Consider the following 16,808-nt stretch of genomic DNA (forward strand, 5'->3'; position numbering starts at 1 on the left):
TGCCTTGCACAAAGTGATCGATGAGAGCGATATCGTCATCCTGGTGCGCGATGCGCGCAATCCAGAGGGCTGCAGGAGGATAGAGTCCGCCGGAGGGAAAGTGAAGGCAAGAAGCTGGTCTTCGTGCTCAACAAAATCGGTGCGGTTCTGTTCTACTTCTCCATCGCCTAGGCTAGAACCTCTTGTGAGGGGGGGTGGTGGTGACCCCCGTGGGAACGGCTGAGTTGCAATCCCCTAGTGAGAGATGTCAGTGGATGTCAGCGGACATTGAACGGGTGGCTGAAGCCCTGCGTCGTCGAGAGCTGCATTGCAGGCTATGTGCAGAATATCATGACAGAAAAATATTCTATCAGGAACCGTCCGTGCTGCGAGCCTGCCCATTTTTTGTCAAGAATATTCGCTGCGTAAATCTACGCGCGAGGAGAGCTCGTGAGGAGAGGCCTTGAGACGCTTTTTGGCGTGTCGTTCCCACGGGGGTCACCACCACCCCCCCTCACAAGAGGTTCCAGCCTCCCTTCGGGAGGAACGACTGTCTTCCGTCTCCGAACGTGAGGCTGGTTTACGAGCCTACCATCGCCCCCCGATCATCCAACGAATATGCGATATACTCCTCTTTTACGGTACTCCTGCCCTGCACTTCCGATGGTCATACTCCCAACAGAATGCATCCGAACGAGTCGCATGCCTAACCAGGTCTTCCGCGCGCTCAGCAGAATCCATCGACGTAGATAGCCGCGGCTACAGAGATACCCGTTACGTTCATCAATAACGAGCTCTGTTTCTGTGTGCCCATGGCTCATATCAAGTCCGTTTCACAGATCTCATCCCGCGCGAAAACGCCCAAGGATGGCTCCGGTACCTCCGACATTCCACCCCGGACCCGGAAGCAAGTGCGTCGATACTTAAAGCCCATAGAGTCGTGCGACCAGTAGGGAGCCCGTCTTATATTCTCGGCGGGATCTGCGTGCATGACTATGAGTAGGAGGACATGCGAAGCAAGTGTATGATGTCGTAGACTGATGCTCCGACTAGCGAACATCATACATTCCCGGCGCACGTTGGTCTGCAGAGTTGACTTGCATGTTTGCCCACCGAGTACACGGAAACAGGTCTCGCCACCAAGGCACCCTCGTGAAGACCGTCCATATAATGCACGTTCAGAAGTTCCGCCACAAAGTCTTGCTCCAAGCAAAGCGCGAGAACGCTCAACTTCCGGGGTCCGCGTCCCGCCCGCTTCCACCTCGCCTACATCCCTCACACGCGCGTCGAGCAATGGATCCCGCTCGCCGTCCTGTCCTGAGTGTATGCCGGGCATTCGCGGGGTCATGGCGCTACTTCCGGGGAGACTTGTGTACATGCTGCGAAGGCTCGAGGTCGCAGAGCCGTACCCAGAGAGCGTGCGCGTGTTGTACGGCACCTGCGAAGGTTTTAATGTGCTGCTATCCGCGTCGTGACTCGTCTTGGTCGCGTCGTGCGCCGTGCAATCGCAGACGATAGCGAGATAGGAAGGGTGAGACGGAGAGAGGGCTCATGTTCAGCATTAAGCAGCTCGGCTTTCGGCAAGAGGATTTGGCGCCCATAATCTCTGTACTTAGATAGAAATATCGGGGGGCTCTGATTGGTTCCCTGTATCTAGCCGAATGAGGAAGGATCCGGCTTTCTCGATTTTGAACGCTTTTGCCGGAGACTTGGGGAGTGCGCATTTGAGACTCCAAAGACACCCCCCTCTCGTCTTCATAAGCCCCGGACGTCTTCCATGCAATCTACCAGCTGTGGACTCTTTATTCAGAGAGTCATGTCTCGCGAAATCTACAGGAGCAAATCGAATCGTAACGGAACACAGTGGACCAAACTTCTCCATATCGTCGCCGTCCTGACTTTGTCCGAGTCGGCTATCGCGCTTGGTTGCGAACCTTTTCGAACCCCTGGAACTGCAACCTTTCGAGCGGTGCCTCGTTGGTGAACTCGACGCTGGCGACCTCGGCCTGGGCTGGCCCCTCATGCAACGCTTCCTTGCTGGAGAGCGATCTTAGCAAGATAGAGATCAACCGCCAAAGTGCAAACGTACAACTTGGCTAACGCGCTTTCTTCGCCTTGTGCCGTTCCAACGACGTCTCCGCACTGCGAGCCGTAACTCGGTGAGTACAACTATAACTGAACTTGCGCGAACACACACATACCGGGTCGTTTTTCACCCAGCCTACCACGCCCAGCCGTTGGGCGGCGTCTCGCGTGAAGACGCGGAAGTAGACACCTTGTACTTTGCCCTTTACGAGGAAGTCGACAGTTTGGTAAGTCATCTTGAGCGGTATGCGCATAGGCGGGTAGTAAGAAGGCGTTTGCGAGTTTGGCGCATGCTGATAATCTGCTTTGATAGGATGTGATGACGTCATTTTAGGACTCCTATACCGGCCGAGAATGAGTATATGCGGTTCTACTGAGGCAACCCAACGGTCAGGCATATCCAGGAGTTTTACTTGGAAAGAAGTCTTCATTGCACATAACAGGTGAGTTAGTATGTCTTTCTCTCCGCTTGAGTCGACCGCACTAACACTCTACCGTCTTTAGTATCCGTCCACAGCCGCTGCAAGCATTGCGGATATAATACCCCCTCGCATTCTGCAGAACATACATATTTGTGTATGCATACTCGTCACGATGGAATGCTATTTGGTGAGTCAGTGTCTCTGTCTCGGGTGCATATGGTAACTCCACGGCGCGAGCATTTTTGCACAAAGTTTCGCAGTCTCATCGCAATAGAATTCCAACGTTCATCAGCCTATACTTGAAGGGAACGCAGGCGAATTCCGTCTAATTCGCGATTGAATCCCCCTTTCCGACCGCGTCTTTGTGTGTGGACACTCGCTACAGGTATCGTGAAATGTGACTGAGTTGCGTGAAGTCCTGCCGCGTGTACACGGGCAGGTATACACATGTCGCAGTGTTCACCGGAAAGGAGACTCATGGAATGGCCATTGTCAAGCCGGCATCGGTGCAATGACTTCACAGTCCACGTGCCCACATTCGGTCTTTAGCCACCTGGTCAAAGCTATATATTCTGCTCAGCTGCCCTATATAAGCTCGCACCAACACTCACACACCCTATCCCGGTCCGCATCATCACATTCTTTTCACTTACATTCAATCACATTACCATGCCTCCCCACCGCAAGGTACGTATGGCCCTCCACACTCATCGGCATGTCCCCTCAACGCGAGGTCGCTGAACACGCGCCACCCACAGCCCCGCCGTTTCCTCCCCACCGCCGCCTTCTACGACAAAGCGGGCGCGATCGGCTCCCCGCTGCCCTCGCCGACCGGCTCGAGCTTCGGCGACGACGCGTACACGCTCACCGGCTACGGCGAGCTCTCGTCCGAGAGTGCGTTCATGCTCCCGCCCTCGCCGACGCAGACGATCAAATACCGCTACCGCGCATACCGCCCGAAGCTCGCGCGCCTCCGCAAGCAGCGCTCGAGCGCGAGCAAGAGCTCGCTCAAGACCAAGTCGAGCGCGTACCACCCCTCCGTACGTCCCCCTTTTCTGTTCTTCTCCCGAGCCGCTGTGGCTAGAGGAAGACGTGCCACTCACGATCGGGAGCAGGACTATGCGTCGATCTTGAACGCGTACCTGTCGGGTACCCCTGGGCAGTCGCCGAAGCGCGACTTCCGCGCGCTCCTGCAGAAGTGCCGCGAAACCGCGGCGGAGGCGCGCCAGGGCGAGCGCGGCGGCGACGCGTATGTCACGCCGTCCAGGAAGGCCTACACCGACAACCGGTCGGGGCTCGGCGGCATGTCGACGCGACGGGCAGTCGCTGGCTCCCCGCTCGCTAACCGGTGAACGCGTGTATGGTAGGTGGGAAGTGCGCATGCGGCTGGGACGCTATGCGGGGAGTGGCGTGACTGGCGGGGAAATGGGCTTGCGGTATGTTGTGTCTTTGTGGTGTAGCCTTAGATTATTTGGATACTGTATCGTTATATTGCATGAGAAGCGTGCGTACGTGCCGTTACTGTACCTTGTACATTACACAGTCTTTTCATCTCTACCAATTATTTCATCATTACGCGTTGTCTCAGAAGCGTCAACAATATGATCACTCACTTCGTTGAAACAATGTGCCCCCCGTCCCGCGCACACCCAAGTTCACTCCGGCACGGTCATGACAAACCTCCGCGGCCGCGGCTCTTGGCCATGCACGTATCGCGCTGCCGGATTCGCGAACAGGGGAAACATCCGCCGCAACACTGCCGCAAGCTGAGACGGCAACTTCTCTCCAGGGTTGAGCATACCGATTCTGAAGTAGCGCAACGGGTGCTTGACGAACGGGGTCATCTGCACAACAGAACCGTGTGGGATCCGCGGGGAGAAGACGCCGAAGGCGGGGATGGACAGTGCGGAGAGTTGGGGACAGCGCTGCGCCAGAGTGACCACGCCCTGTACGGTGATGTGGATGTTCGCTGCGATTTCGGGGCCGGTGGTGTCCGCGGGGTGATTATGGGTGAAGAGGTTCAGAGACTGGAGGCGCGGCCAGGCGGCACCCGCGCTCGCGAGGTCGTCGTCCGTGGGCTGCAAGACTGAAGACATCTCGGGATCGAGGACGACGTGTTCCAAGTCGTTGAAACGGAGCAACGGGGCGAGAATATCGCAGATTCCAGTGGTCTTCTCGATGGACTGGGGAGGGGGCTCAGAACGATAACATGCAAACAGGGAGAAGTGCGTTAGGGTGGAGGGCAGATTTGCAGAAAGCCGTGACATTCCGCCATGGAGGGTTGGGAGCGTGAGGGGGCCATGTTTGCCGGCGAGGAAGAGGGCCTTGAGTGCTGGAGGTCTCAGAGAATGAACGAATTCGACCACATCGCGGAACGAATGGCCAGTCAGATGGAGTGTGTGTAGGCTCTCGAATGCGGATGGGGGAAAAGTCAAGTTCTCTGGTTCTGGGAAATTGATGTCCAAGCGCAGAGTGCGCAGCGACGGCATGGCAGATATCGCACGAAGAAGTGTTATATTGGCGACAGGGTTCTGTGGAGTCCGAGTCGTCCAGGTGAGTGTTGCCAGTTTGGGGAAGTGCCGGCCGATCCCGTGCAAGTAGGTTGGATAGGTTGGAGGGAAATCCGAGGGAAAGTAAGTACCCCAGGACAGGGTTTCCAACTGCGGGGCACCATTGACAAGAGCTTCGAAGAGGAGCCGTTCCGCTTCATTTGACACACGTCCACAGAAGCCAATGTGTATGATATGAAGGCAGGGGGGAAGTAGGTTGTGTATTGGTGATATAGCAATTTCATCAGCAACCCACATAGCATGAAGGTAGCGAAGGTTCGGCAGCAACGGTTGACCTGGACATTTTCGGACGAGCTCGGTCCACGTCGGCATGTCTTCGTTACGTTGGAGGAAAGTCAACCTGCGTATGCGCACGGCGAACGTCTGAAAATGTGCCCAGGCGGAAGCTGAGATGTCCCCGGTTAATGTCTACCCAAACACGGAGTTGAACATCATGTCAGGTCGCTCAACAAGATTCGGCTGAACGTACCGGAATTCCTTGCCTTTGCACATAATCAACGGTGGGAAGGACTTTGAGTAACCATTCAATCTCGTCGATGGCTCTCCACAACACATCGAGAGCATGTTGGGAGACAAATAACGAAACGCGAGCGCAGGCGGCAAGCGTGGCTCTATGAAGCCTGAACTGCTCATTGTCGGCGTCGGTGCCTGGGCACGGCCTGAGCCCAGGTTCTAGGACGTCGAAAACGGCGCGGAGGAGCTCTGGCGTGTTTAGAACGCGTTCGGTAGCGTTCCGACCTGGGCTGGACAGATCGGATCCCTCTTCGTTATGTGCCATGGTAAGCTATTGCGTTTGAGAACAAGAAGTTGTATGAGTATAGAAGTGTCACAGAGTGGAGAGGAGGATAACTTACTTGGTACTAGATGAAGAGGAGGAGGAGGAGGAGGACTCAGTCACGGTGAGAGGATCGTCTCAGTTTCGTCCCAGCCGCCGCCCGACGCGCTTACGTACGAGTTCGGTTAACTAAATCAACATACGCATAAACAAGACCCGGCCAGTCCAGCTGTATATTAGCAACCTCAGTCGGGATCGTATTCCTGTCAGGATCAAAACAGATTTTGAGGTGGATGGCATGCATCTCGCCTGTGACAAAACACTTCTGACGAGAGTGGGATTCGAACCCACGCCCTTTCGGACCAGATACCGAAGCAGGTACTCCTTAGTCTGGCGCCTTAGACCGCTCGGCCATCTCGCCTTGTGCTCAAATGCTGTACCAACATAGCTCGTCCGTTTTGTATTTCCCATGCGGAATAACCTCTTGACCTTGGCGGCCTCGTTCAGGTCTCCCACTCAAGCTCCCTCTACCACCTGCTTAGTGCTATGGCTCTTCGGACACGTTTGGCTGTCAGCGACGTCCTGCATCGCGGTCTGGTCTGGTCACTACTCGGCGTGAGCGTCTGGGGAATTGTCATGATGGGAGTTGTCCACCGCGAGACACTAAAGGCTGGCAGAGGTGCGTAGCGTCTTTCTCTACTTTCGGACCGTCCTCCAATCGTTCACGTTCTGCAGAGGTTAGCGATTTGCATCTTGAGCCATGGCTCCGCTTATGACCTCGTGCGTTGCCATTCGTACAGGCTTTGGCAAGGCAAGAGGCGTTGGGCCCGGTACCCACCGTCGTACCTAAAGACGTGCGTTCTATATAGGCAGGGATGGATGGCGTGTATGATGCTGAAGGTGCCGTGCAGGAGGATGAGAAACACGAGGTGGCCCTCGCGGAGGCTGCTATCGCCGCACTCAAGAACCGCTCCAACCGAGCATAACAACCTCGTCCTCCTTCGGACACGGCTATGCGCCTTTGGAGGTGGAATACCGGTACGCTCTACATCGAGCACCCCCACTAGACGGCTATGCATGCCATTCAAGCACCTGCACAGGATTAGTGCCGCTTTCATCCTTCGCCGTGAACCAGAATGTCTTCTGCTACGGCGCGTCTGCGCTCCCTGTAAAGTACGGCTCTTATATTACATGCACCGGCGTACCGGATTTTCCCCTGGGGTTCTTTCGCAACGTCACAGACCATGTCTTTGGTGTACGCTATCTCCTTTCGTCACAAGATCACCGCGGCCGTGCCGCATACACACCACATGCATACGGGCTTCTGCCAGGTGAGTTCCTCGCGTATCGTTTTTAACGAAGACGGTCTCAATCATGTTTAGCGAAGCAGTTGCTTGCTCTCGGCTGAGCCTATGTTTTCGAGTGATCAGAAGTGAGTACCCCTCTATCGCGAGGGATGAATACCGCGTGCAGATACACCTTGCCGTCCTGGCGCCGTGATCAGTATCGGTGAAGAGGTACGCAACCAATCGTTTTCCGCGCTTCTAGGTGTCATGATGAATAATATAATGTGGGTATAGAACTGTCTAGACCAAAACTATGTGCGCGCGGGGCCCGACCAGCGATAGCCCAACACCCACTGCTGAAGCGTCGATGACGAATCTGGAGGTCCGAAAGGATACGACGACCTCCGCCCGCGAGTCCTTGTCTACTTCGTCCTCCCCTGGGTCAGCCACACCGCATCCTGCTCCCCTCCATCGCGGCCCAAGCCACCAGATCATCCCCTTCTCACTCACACCTGCGCCCATACGTCAGCAGGGCCCTCCAGGCGATTTGCTTCGCCGCGGATGTGTCGACCACCACGCGTACCTCCTCAGCCCTGCATGCCCCTCGCGCGAGATCCTGCTGCGTCTGTCGATGCTTATGCGCGCCTAGGTATTTCGGCTGCTCGCGCGCCTTCTGCGGCGTTGCAGCTCCTCGGGCAACCTCCTCCGTCATAGCGAGCGTCGAGTTGCTTGAAGCCTGCTCATGAAGTTTGGAGTCGAGGATGCGACCGAGGGAGGAACAGGAGTCGCCGCAGAGCGTGGTGTCGAAGCTGTCATTTGACGAAGAAGCGCGATCCTTGGCCACCCCCATGGGGTACGCGAACGAGGTTGGTGCCTGGCGGGGAGGGGATGCGAAGTCGAAGCAGTTGGACTCCGCCGAGGTCGAAGCGGGGATCCGAAGCGAGACACATGGACCCAGGGACCAAGTAGTGGGCTGCTCCTCTGGGTCCGAAAGAACGAGGGTCGCGAGGCTGCGGATGAGCGCATCTAGATCATCGTCGATATCGTCGTCGAAAGGCTGCTGAGCGGAGAGCGTATCCTTGCTGGCGGGCTGGGCGGCGTCGCGCATGTTTGCGGCTGTATCCTCGTTTTCGATATGCTCGAGGGCGGCTGCCTCGCAATGTCCGTCAGCTTCAATGTCGTTGCTGCTGGCTTGGAAAGGCGCGACGAGTGCGATCTACGCGGGTGCGTCAGAATGTTTGAACGTGACTGTACAGCCGCACACTTACGTCCACTGTGGCCTTGACAGCGTCCGCGACGTGGAGGGTCGGACCTGACCTCAGCGTAATCTCATCACCCAGGACGGCGAACGGAACCAGGGCAAGGACGTCCGACGCCATCCCTAGACCCTCGAGGATCTGCGAGGTAGATGCGATGATGCACTCGACGGTGCCAGGCTCCTTCCGGAAGAACGCAGCCGTCTTGACTGAGGCGCGCAAAAGCCGGTGCGAGAGGCGGTGCGCCGTCGAGCATGCCTCGGTGGTCTGCAACGAGGCCCAGGAAGCAGCTGCCTTGCAATCGGTGGCGGCTTTGGTGTACATCTGCAACGCGACGTGGACGGCCGTGGAGTGCATCCGCGAAATCATGTCCATAGTCGCGGCATGCATCCGGGCAGTTACTTCGAGGATCTTGCTACACACGCGGCCCCCGATACGGACGACAGTTGAAGTAGCGCGGAGAATGGCGGCGATCGTAGAACGACCGCCAGCGTCGAGGATAGTAATCACGGCGGCAGCCCAGCGAAGACAAGCCCGCAGAGGAGTCATCGCAGTAATGGTCCAGATCTTCGCGTCGGACAGTGTAGGACGATGTTGTTGAACGTAAGTGTAGCTGAATACCGCAGCTGATTGAAAGGACTTGAACAGAGAGCGAACCTTCCCGCCCGTCCAGCGGAAAGCCATCGTTCCTATCTTCGCGGCGCGTTGCAGCATGTTGTAGCTGGGATGGCCGACGTAGCACAAGGCAGGCACCCAGAGGAATCCGCTAAGGCTTGCCGAGACGTAGCAGACGGTGAAGACCGTACCAATAGACCACCAGGCCGACCGCAAAAACATAGGCAGCCCAGAAGTGGGACCCCAGATGATAACCCAGAGAAGCACATAGAATGAGCAGTCTATGAGACGGTTGCAGCGGTGGACGACTTTGGCAGGAAGTGTTGCCAGGGCGTAGCGTTCTAGGTGGCGAGCGATCGCGGCAGTCGAGGCGCGAACGTGGGGTTTCGAGGCCCAGATGAGGACATAGGCGCAGAGGAGGAGCATCTCAATGCCAGTGATGGTAGGGAGCGTGAGGTGTAGAATGTGGTGTGCCGCAAGAGCGAAGGATAGTAGCCCTTTGAGCCTGAAGTCGGAGATGGTCATCGCACACTGCCAGAGTGTACCAGCTCAGCCGAGGATCTAGGATGCCACGGTAGCTGCGTAGTGAGGACGATCGCGTTGCGCTTCCGAGGATGTCCAGCAGAGAAGGGTGGTAGACGGGCGAGATGGTGGAACGGGCGAAAGATGTGATGCCAGTGGCTAGGAGGTGAGCGTAGGCCTCGGCGGGCGTGATACTGGCAGAGGGTCAGCAAAACGAACATAGCACATCCTCGGCCACACCCGGAGGCCAGTGTCAGCGGCGCCGATCGCGAACAGCTGCATAGGCAGCCACCCCTACGAGCTGTAAAGGCTCCGATCCGTGTAATTCTTTGATACACGGTATCATATGCGGAAATCGCAGGCTGGTGAGGCTCTACGGGTTGCAGAAATCGACGGATCCTCCGAGAACTAGTACTCATCAACACAAGCAAGAAGTTGTATACTTATGCGCCTTCACTGGCCAGTTACATCTGCCTTATGCGTTACATAGCGTAGATTTCTGCACATGTCTTCGCAATACCACGAAGTCTTGGGTGGCATCGTCCGTGTTCAAATGAGTATTATCCAGCACTGGCATTAGGCTCGAAGTGACGCTGCTCGCATCGCGCGCCTGCGCGAAAGCGTTCGACGTTACACAGCCACCCGGCGGCGGCGAGGAAATTCGAAGGGGGCTTACCCTCTGACGTTCCTCTTCCAGGCGAATGAAAATTACAAGAAATACAGGTAAGACCCTGGAGTATATGTCCTACAGGTGACGTCCAGAACTGAGTGAGGGTGAGCACATTTGGGGCCACGTCTCGACAAAGGCCATAAGCGCTGAGTAGATTAGACGCTGGCATCGCGCAAGGGCGCGGAACGATTTGGGCGTCTCCAAACTTGAACTCGTTCTCCTTAGCCACCACTAGCGCCAGAACGCGAGCCACCCTCGTCTCTCATTGTCCGTACAATAACCTACCCAAATACAGCGCATCGCGTGGTCCATCAGTGGCTAAAGCACGCTCATATATCAAGCTGCTCCTCGCGCATCTCACCGTAAGCTCTCCTTTGCGCTTACTACCTTGACCTCGCACTCACCGATTCACTTACTCGCGATGGATAAACCCTCCGTTAAACACACTCCAGTCAAGCCTTCTCGCATAGAGAGCGGCATATACAGTGCGGCCGCACCCAACCTCGACATCAAGCGTCGCGAGCTCCGATTCAGCATGCACGGCAAATACATCGTCATCCCGACCTCGCAGTTCCTGAAGAGCTACATGCCTGCCGTCCGCCAACAGCGAAGTGGTCGTTTCACCAACATCCTTCGGGGAATTCCTGTTACCTCTGGCCAGGAGGTCAAGATGTATCAACCATTGGTGAGCGCTGCAGTGCATTCTGAGCCGACTCGGTGACTTAGACACACTGCAGATCGACGCCCTCAACAAAGCCAACCTCTGCCCCGGATTCACATTTGCCATGACGCACTCGCGAGGCGACCCGTCCGAGAAGTCGAACGAGGCCGTAGACGTCGGCATGTATCCTTCTCTCCACACTCCTCAGGCTTCGACAGACCGTAATGGCAAGGTCCAGTCTCCGCAAAACAACTGGTCGTTCGTGGAGATCTGTATCGAGTGCAAGACGGAGCCGGAGAATCTCGACCCGTTCGATGAAGACGAAGACGACAAGGAGCCGACCTCGAAGGACCGCAAGGGCGTCCTCGGTCAAATTCTTTCGTACGCCGAGTTTGTCTTGACTAGGCAACAACGCACGTGTGTCTTCATGATCCTTCTCCTCGGCGACCTGTGCCGCCTCGTACGCTTCGACCGGTCGGGGGCAATCGCCTCGCAGAAGTTCAACTACAAGACCAACGGCGGGGATCTCATCGAGTTCTTGTGGCGCTATGCTCGATGCGACACGGCTACCCGGGGCCACGATCCTTCCGCCGAGCGTATCAGTCCTGACTCAAAGCTCGGTAAAGAGATGCAGGACCGTGCGGCAAAGAAGCAGCCGGGCCGGGTCGAGGATTATATCCGCGAGATGTTCGAGAAGTCTTTGAACAAAAGCTGGTCGTGGTGGAAGCTTCGGGTGGACAGCGAGAAGGGTCCGCGCCACTTCCTCGTCGGAGAGCCCAACTTCAGCGCAACTGGTGTCGCTGGACGCGGGACGCGCGGCTACGTCGCGCTCGACGCGGACAACATCAACGGGCCGTTCTACTACCTCAAGGACGCTTGGCGAGTTGTGAGCCGCCAACTTGTCGACAAGGAAGGGAAGACCTTGCAGTTCCTTAACAAGAAAGGCGTCAAGCACATTCCCACTCTCGAGTGCCATGGAGACATTAAGAAGCCGACAGCACAATTCACCAAGACACCGAAGCTTTGGGAAGACTTGCACAAGGACAAGAAAGACGCTGTTTCTCCGTTCAAGAAGCACAAGCACTATCGCATCGTGGTCAAGGAGGTTGGGCAACCGATGTCCGAGTTCACTCACGGTCATGAACTGATATACGCATTGTGGTGCTGTGTCTACGGTACGTGCCCCGAACTCGAAAGCGTATGAACCAGGCCTAATACACTCTTGCAGCGCATTGGAAGGCATACGAGGCTGGTATCATTCATCGCGATATCAGCGCCGGTAATGTTTTGCGCTACTATGACCAGGACTCGAAGCAGTGGTGCGGGCTTCTCAACGACTGGGAGTTGGCTAAGAATACCAAGACACAAAATCCCGGGGGACGCCAGCTCGATCGAACAGTGAGTAGCAGTTGACCGTCCTACGCTGCATTGGGACTCATGATTATGCAGGGCACTTGGCAATTCATGTCCGCTAGCGCACTCCAGGCACCGACGAAAGAAATTGTTGTCGAAGATGAGCTCGAGTCCTTCTTCCACGTCCTACTGTTCCTCGCCATCCGCTTCCTTCACCACAACTGCGATGAGGTGGCCAACTTCATGCACGCCTACTTCGATGACTACAGCATGCTCAATACCGGCCGCTACGGTTGCGGATCGTTCAAGATGCTGTGTATGACGAATGGACGCATCGCGCTGGATATTGAAAACGCCGGAACGGCTGTATCCCTGCTCAAATTCACTTGGCCGCCTCCGAAACCTGCTCCCGAGACCGTCGCATCCAACTCCGCGGACCCTCTTCCCGACACTGTTGCGCCCGGCTCCGCAAAACCTCCATCCAAGGCCGCTGCATCCACCTCCGAGAAGCCTCTCCCCGACGCCGTCAAACGGGTCCATCCATTGAACCATATCATGAAGACCATCTTGGAGTGGATACAAGCGCACTACTCCCTGATGGCCGTCACGAATCCTGAAGCATACAAGTTGGTTACCACAGCTCCAGAGGACGATCCCGAGGTCGTTCAGCACCATGTGGTCTTTCATGGCGACCGCCAGCGACGCGCGAAACGAGCCGTCCCTAACGGCCGGCCGCCCTCACCGTCGACGCTCGAAGCACAAAAAGTGCTTGCTCAGAATCTCCACACCCATCATGCCCTGCTCGAGTTGTTCGAGGTCGCCCTCGAAGGTGATCCAATCAACGATATCAAGAAGCCGACATGGCCGGTGGCAGATAAGACGACGGACCAGCTCCCGGAGGAGGGCTACAAGCACGGCGCCGACGTCAAGGCGAACACCACCGAACTCCTCAAGCAGGAAGCACAACGCCCCGGAGGTGTTTCCGGCGCAGGTCCGTCACGGAAGCGTGGGTCCGACCAAGTCGAGCAGCCCGCTGCGCAAGAGTCGCCGAAGCGTTCGAAGTCGGCGACACGCAAGTCTACTCGTATTCGGAAGTCGCGCCGCGGCACCTGAGCGCGTCGTCGCGATGGTATATTCGCCCTCGCCCCCTCGGGAGCTAGCGCTCTTCGTCCGCGAGCGCAATCTGTGTCTCAGGACCAGGTCCTCCACAACAACCTCGGCCTATCTCACCGCTTTCGCCCATACTCCGCACTGAGCTGCAACGTACCCCGTGGTTCACCAGTCCGGTGAACCGTCCAGGAAGTCCGGACAGAGAGTACGACGCGGTCGCCCGCACGCCGAGAACCTCGCTACGAAACTTCGAAAGCTTCTGCCTGGAATCTCCCCGTACCGTCTAGTCTCTTACAACTTTCCCTCCTAGCACATCGTCCCTTAAACTCAGATCTTCTCTCCCGTGTGGTGCGCATACGATCTTGTGGACATTTCTTTCTGGGCCACACACTCCGGACACGTCTAGTTAGTTACTACCCAGGCTATCCTATCTATATCTCTCGCATCATATCTACCGCATACCCGTACATACCCTTGCAATGTATATATCGTCTGCTGCATCCATATCTGCTCCCGCTCACGCGCGTCGAGAATATCTCGAACTTCACACTTTGTTATACGATCCTTTTCAAGGACACGCCCGCAAGCCAATCTCTGAACCAGTGACAAACGGCGGGCTCCTGCGAACGAATACAAACAGTTACATTAAGCTAAGTTCCTGCTACCTGTGCACCAACCATAACGACTCGGAAGAACGCGGGCTCCGGCAGGGCTTGAGGGCGCGAAGACCTGAATCATGCGGCACAACATTAGGCAACGTCGACGGGGCCCTTTCGCGACGGCGATGATGGACACGACGTGAGCACGTATTCAGTTGCTGCGGCGCGGCTTCCGAATCCGAGTAGACTTGCGTGTTGCCAACTTCTGACGCTTCGGCTCCTCTTGCGCTGCGGCCTGCTCGACTTGGTCCGACCCCCGCTTGCGCGACGGCGCCGCACCGGAGGCACCACCGCGCCGCGCTCCATGCTTGAGCAGGTCAGCGGAGTCCACCTTGATATCGGCGCCGTGTTTGTATCCCTCCTCCGGGAGCTGGTCCGCCAGCTTGTCCAATGGTGGCCACTTCGTCGACTTGTGCATGGCGCCTTCGAGCAGGTCGAGCATGGCTTGATGTGTATAGAGATTCTGAGCGAGCGCTTCTCGTACTTCGCGAGACACTGGTGCGGGCTGTTCACTCTTGTTGAGTTATTTCGGGTCTCGCGGGGGCCTGCCCGCGAGCAGTAGGTCTTCTTCGTCGTCGGACTCCTCTGCCGCGGCCGTCGGAGCTGGGGGCGCCGTTTTGTCTGCACTGGTGTTGGCAACGGGCATGAGGGAGTAGTGCGCCTGCAGCCACCCCAGGATGGTCTGAAGGAGTTTGTTCATGGGGTGTGTGCGTGTCTCGACCTCGGCGGGATTGTCGGCAGACGGCGGCCAAATGAACTCGAGGAGCGAAACGACAGTCCCACCATCCATCTTGATAGCAATGCGTCCGTTTGTCATGCAGAGCATCTTCATATTTCCGCAGCCATAGCGACCGGTGTTGAGGGTGCTGAAGTCGTCGAAGTAGGCGTGCATGAAGTCGGCCACATTGTCGCAGTTGTGTCTGAGAAAGCGGATGGCGAGGAACAGTAGAACATGGAAGAAGGATTCGAGCTCATCCTCGGCGGCGATCTGTTTCGTAGGTGCTTCAAGTGCGGCAGCAGACATGAACTGCCAAGTGCCCTGATTGCTAACTGTCAGCTTGTATAGAGCATGAGTCAGGCAAAGGCCGCTCACTGTGCGGTCGAGCTGGCGCCCTTCAGGACGCTTAGAATTCGTATTCTTCGACATTTCCCAATCATTGAGGAGCCCGCACCATTGCCCGGTGCTCTGGTCAAAGTAGCGCAAGAGATTGCCAGCGCTGATATCGCGATGGATGATACCTGCCTTGTAAGCTTGCGAATGTGCTGTAAAACCGTGTCAGAACTGGGGGCGCGCACATTCCAGGATTCATACCATATATGCAGCACCACAGCGCGTGTATTAGTTGTCGACCACGATCAAACTTGGCCATTTCTTGGCCTACTTCCTTGACCGCGATGCGGTAGTGCTGGTGCTTCTTGAACGGACAAACAGCGCCTTTCTTGCGCCTGTGCAGGTCTTTCCACAACTGATTTGTCTTGGTCAACTGCGTTGTCGGCGTCATGATGTCCCCGTGGCATTCGAGTGTGGGTATGTACTGGACACCTTTCTTGTTGAGGAACTGCAGGATATTGCCTTCCTCGTCGATGTGACGGCTCACGACTCGCCAGGCATCCTTGAGGTAGTAGAATGGCCCGTCGAGGTTGTCCGCGTCGAGGGCAACGTAGCCACGTGTTCCGCGTCCCGCGACGCCAGGTGCTTGAAAGTTCGGTTCGCCGACAAGGAAGTGACGTACAACACCGCGCTCTCCGTCGACGCGAAGCTTCCACCATGACCAGTCCGTCTTCAAAGACTCCTCGAACATCTCGCGGACATAGTCCTCAGGCCCCGCGCCAGCCTTTTTCGTTGCACGGTCCTGCATCTTCTTACCGAGCTCTGAGTCGGGACTGATACGCTCGGCGGAAGGATCATGGCCCCGGGTAGCCGTGTCGCATCGAGCATAGCGCCACAAGAACTCGATGAGATCCCCGCCGTTGGTCTTGTAGTTGAACTTCTGCGATGCGATGGCCCCCGACCGGTCGAAGCGTACGAGGCGGCAGAGGTCGCCGAGGAGAAGGATCATGAAGACGCACGTGCGTTGTTGCCTAGTCAAGACGAACTCGGCGTACGAAAGAATTTGGCCGAGGACGCCCTTGCGGTCCTTCGAGGTGGGTTGCCCGTCGTCGTTCCTATCGTCGAATGGATCGAGTGCCTCCGGCTCTGTCTTGCATTCGATACAAATCTCCACGAACGACCAGTCGTTTTGTGCAGACTTGACTGAGCCTTTCCGGCCTCTTAGAGCTGCCTGGGGGACGTAACTAGAAGGATACATACCAACGTCCACGGCTTCGTTGGATTTCTCAGACGGATTGCCTCGCGAGTATATTATGGCGAACTTGAATCCGGGACAAATTCTGGCCTTGTTGAGAGCGGTAACCTGCAATGTGGCTAAGCCATCGAGTCGATCCGAAATGCACTTCTAGCGCTCACCAGCGGTCCATACATCTGGGCTTCCTGGCCAGAAGTGACAGGAATGCTTCTCAGTATGTCGGAGTAACGACCCTCTCGCTGCTGGTCGACTGGGGGCATATAGCTCTTCAGAAACCGCGAGGTCGGAATGACGATGTATTTGCCGTGCATGCTAAATCGGAGCTCGCGACGCTTGATATCGACGTTGGGTGCAGCCGCGCTCTAGATGCTGCCCTATATGCGGGCGACTTTGACTGGGGTACCGACAGCGGGGCGAGCCATCGTGAGTGGATGAGTGTGAGGTGACGGCAGTAAGCACAAAGGAGAGCTTACAGTGAAATTTGGGGGGAGAAGGGGTGCGGCTTGGTTTATGAGCGTGTTTTAGCCACAGATGGGCCA

At 56.5% G+C, this 16,808-nt stretch overlaps 8 protein-coding genes and 1 non-coding gene across 9 annotated transcripts; 3 read left to right on the forward strand and 6 right to left on the reverse strand.

Annotated features, from left to right (window-relative positions):
• Nucleotides 1-1,892: 1,892 nt before the first annotated feature.
• TRAVEDRAFT_132453 (uncharacterized protein) lies at nt 1,893-2,300 on the reverse strand (the record flags this gene model as incomplete). Its single annotated transcript, XM_008044787.1, has 3 exons — nt 1,893-2,016; nt 2,069-2,121; nt 2,181-2,300. 3 exons carry the CDS (start codon nt 2,298-2,300, stop codon nt 1,893-1,895), a joined length of 297 nt encoding a protein of 98 aa, XP_008042978.1.
• An 855-nt stretch (nt 2,301-3,155) lies between these two features.
• On the forward strand, nt 3,156-3,838 carry TRAVEDRAFT_23253 (uncharacterized protein; the record flags this gene model as incomplete). The annotated part of the gene is made up of 2 exons (XM_008044355.1): nt 3,156-3,173; nt 3,245-3,838. 2 exons carry the CDS (start codon nt 3,156-3,158, stop codon nt 3,836-3,838), a joined length of 612 nt encoding a protein of 203 aa, XP_008042546.1.
• Nucleotides 3,839-4,141: 303 nt separating this feature from the next.
• Nucleotides 4,142-4,975, reverse strand: TRAVEDRAFT_23254 (uncharacterized protein; the record flags this gene model as incomplete). Its single annotated transcript, XM_008044356.1, has 1 exon — nt 4,142-4,975. One exon carries the CDS (start codon nt 4,973-4,975, stop codon nt 4,142-4,144), a length of 834 nt encoding a protein of 277 aa, XP_008042547.1.
• Nucleotides 4,976-6,157: 1,182 nt separating this feature from the next.
• Nucleotides 6,158-6,252, reverse strand: TRAVEDRAFT_t192. Its single transcript has one exon. It is a non-coding gene; the product is annotated as a tRNA-Leu (tRNA).
• A 116-nt stretch (nt 6,253-6,368) lies between these two features.
• Nucleotides 6,369-7,046, forward strand: TRAVEDRAFT_31209 (uncharacterized protein). Its single transcript, XM_008044427.1, has 3 exons — nt 6,369-6,510; nt 6,630-6,685; nt 6,743-7,046. Exons 1-3 carry the CDS (start codon nt 6,378-6,380, stop codon nt 6,815-6,817), a joined length of 264 nt encoding a protein of 87 aa, XP_008042618.1. The 5' UTR covers nt 6,369-6,377; the 3' UTR covers nt 6,818-7,046.
• Nucleotides 7,047-7,428: 382 nt separating this feature from the next.
• TRAVEDRAFT_23255 (uncharacterized protein) lies at nt 7,429-9,513 on the reverse strand (the record flags this gene model as incomplete). Its single annotated transcript, XM_008044357.1, has 3 exons — nt 7,429-7,493; nt 7,628-8,333; nt 8,386-9,513. 3 exons carry the CDS (start codon nt 9,511-9,513, stop codon nt 7,429-7,431), a joined length of 1,899 nt encoding a protein of 632 aa, XP_008042548.1.
• A 1,088-nt stretch (nt 9,514-10,601) lies between these two features.
• TRAVEDRAFT_74322 (uncharacterized protein) lies at nt 10,602-13,700 on the forward strand (the record flags this gene model as incomplete). Its single annotated transcript, XM_008044788.1, has 4 exons — nt 10,602-10,865; nt 10,918-12,016; nt 12,070-12,239; nt 12,291-13,700. 4 exons carry the CDS (start codon nt 10,602-10,604, stop codon nt 13,305-13,307), a joined length of 2,550 nt encoding a protein of 849 aa, XP_008042979.1. The 3' UTR covers nt 13,308-13,700.
• Nucleotides 13,701-14,053: 353 nt separating this feature from the next.
• On the reverse strand, nt 14,054-14,405 carry TRAVEDRAFT_51755 (uncharacterized protein; the record flags this gene model as incomplete). Its single annotated transcript, XM_008044546.1, has 2 exons — nt 14,054-14,121; nt 14,174-14,405. The coding sequence occupies 2 exons, from the start codon at nt 14,403-14,405 to the stop codon at nt 14,054-14,056; spliced, it is 300 nt and encodes a 99-aa protein (XP_008042737.1).
• An 81-nt stretch (nt 14,406-14,486) lies between these two features.
• TRAVEDRAFT_131991 (uncharacterized protein) lies at nt 14,487-16,272 on the reverse strand (the record flags this gene model as incomplete). The annotated part of the gene is made up of 3 exons (XM_008044789.1): nt 14,487-15,002; nt 15,057-15,226; nt 15,276-16,272. 3 exons carry the CDS (start codon nt 16,270-16,272, stop codon nt 14,487-14,489), a joined length of 1,683 nt encoding a protein of 560 aa, XP_008042980.1.
• Nucleotides 16,273-16,808: the final 536 nt, after the last annotated feature.

This window comes from Trametes versicolor (genome assembly GCF_000271585.1).
Source record: "Trametes versicolor FP-101664 SS1 unplaced genomic scaffold TRAVEscaffold_11, whole genome shotgun sequence".
In the NCBI taxonomy this organism is placed as follows: domain Eukaryota; kingdom Fungi; phylum Basidiomycota; class Agaricomycetes; order Polyporales; family Polyporaceae; genus Trametes; species Trametes versicolor.

What these genes read in the sequence shown, in the direction of transcription:
- TRAVEDRAFT_31209 (XM_008044427.1), top strand. Translation starts at nt 6,378, where the DNA reads ATGGCTCTTCGGACACGTTTGGCTGTCAGCGACGTCCTGCATCGCGGT. An exon ending in GACACTAAAGGCTGGCAGAG is followed by an intron (nt 6,511 to 6,629) that starts GTGCGTAGCGTC and finishes TGCCATTCGTAC; the next exon opens with AGGCTTTGGCAAGGCAAGAG. An exon ending in CCACCGTCGTACCTAAAGAC is followed by an intron (nt 6,686 to 6,742) that starts GTGCGTTCTATA and finishes GGTGCCGTGCAG; the next exon opens with GAGGATGAGAAACACGAGGT.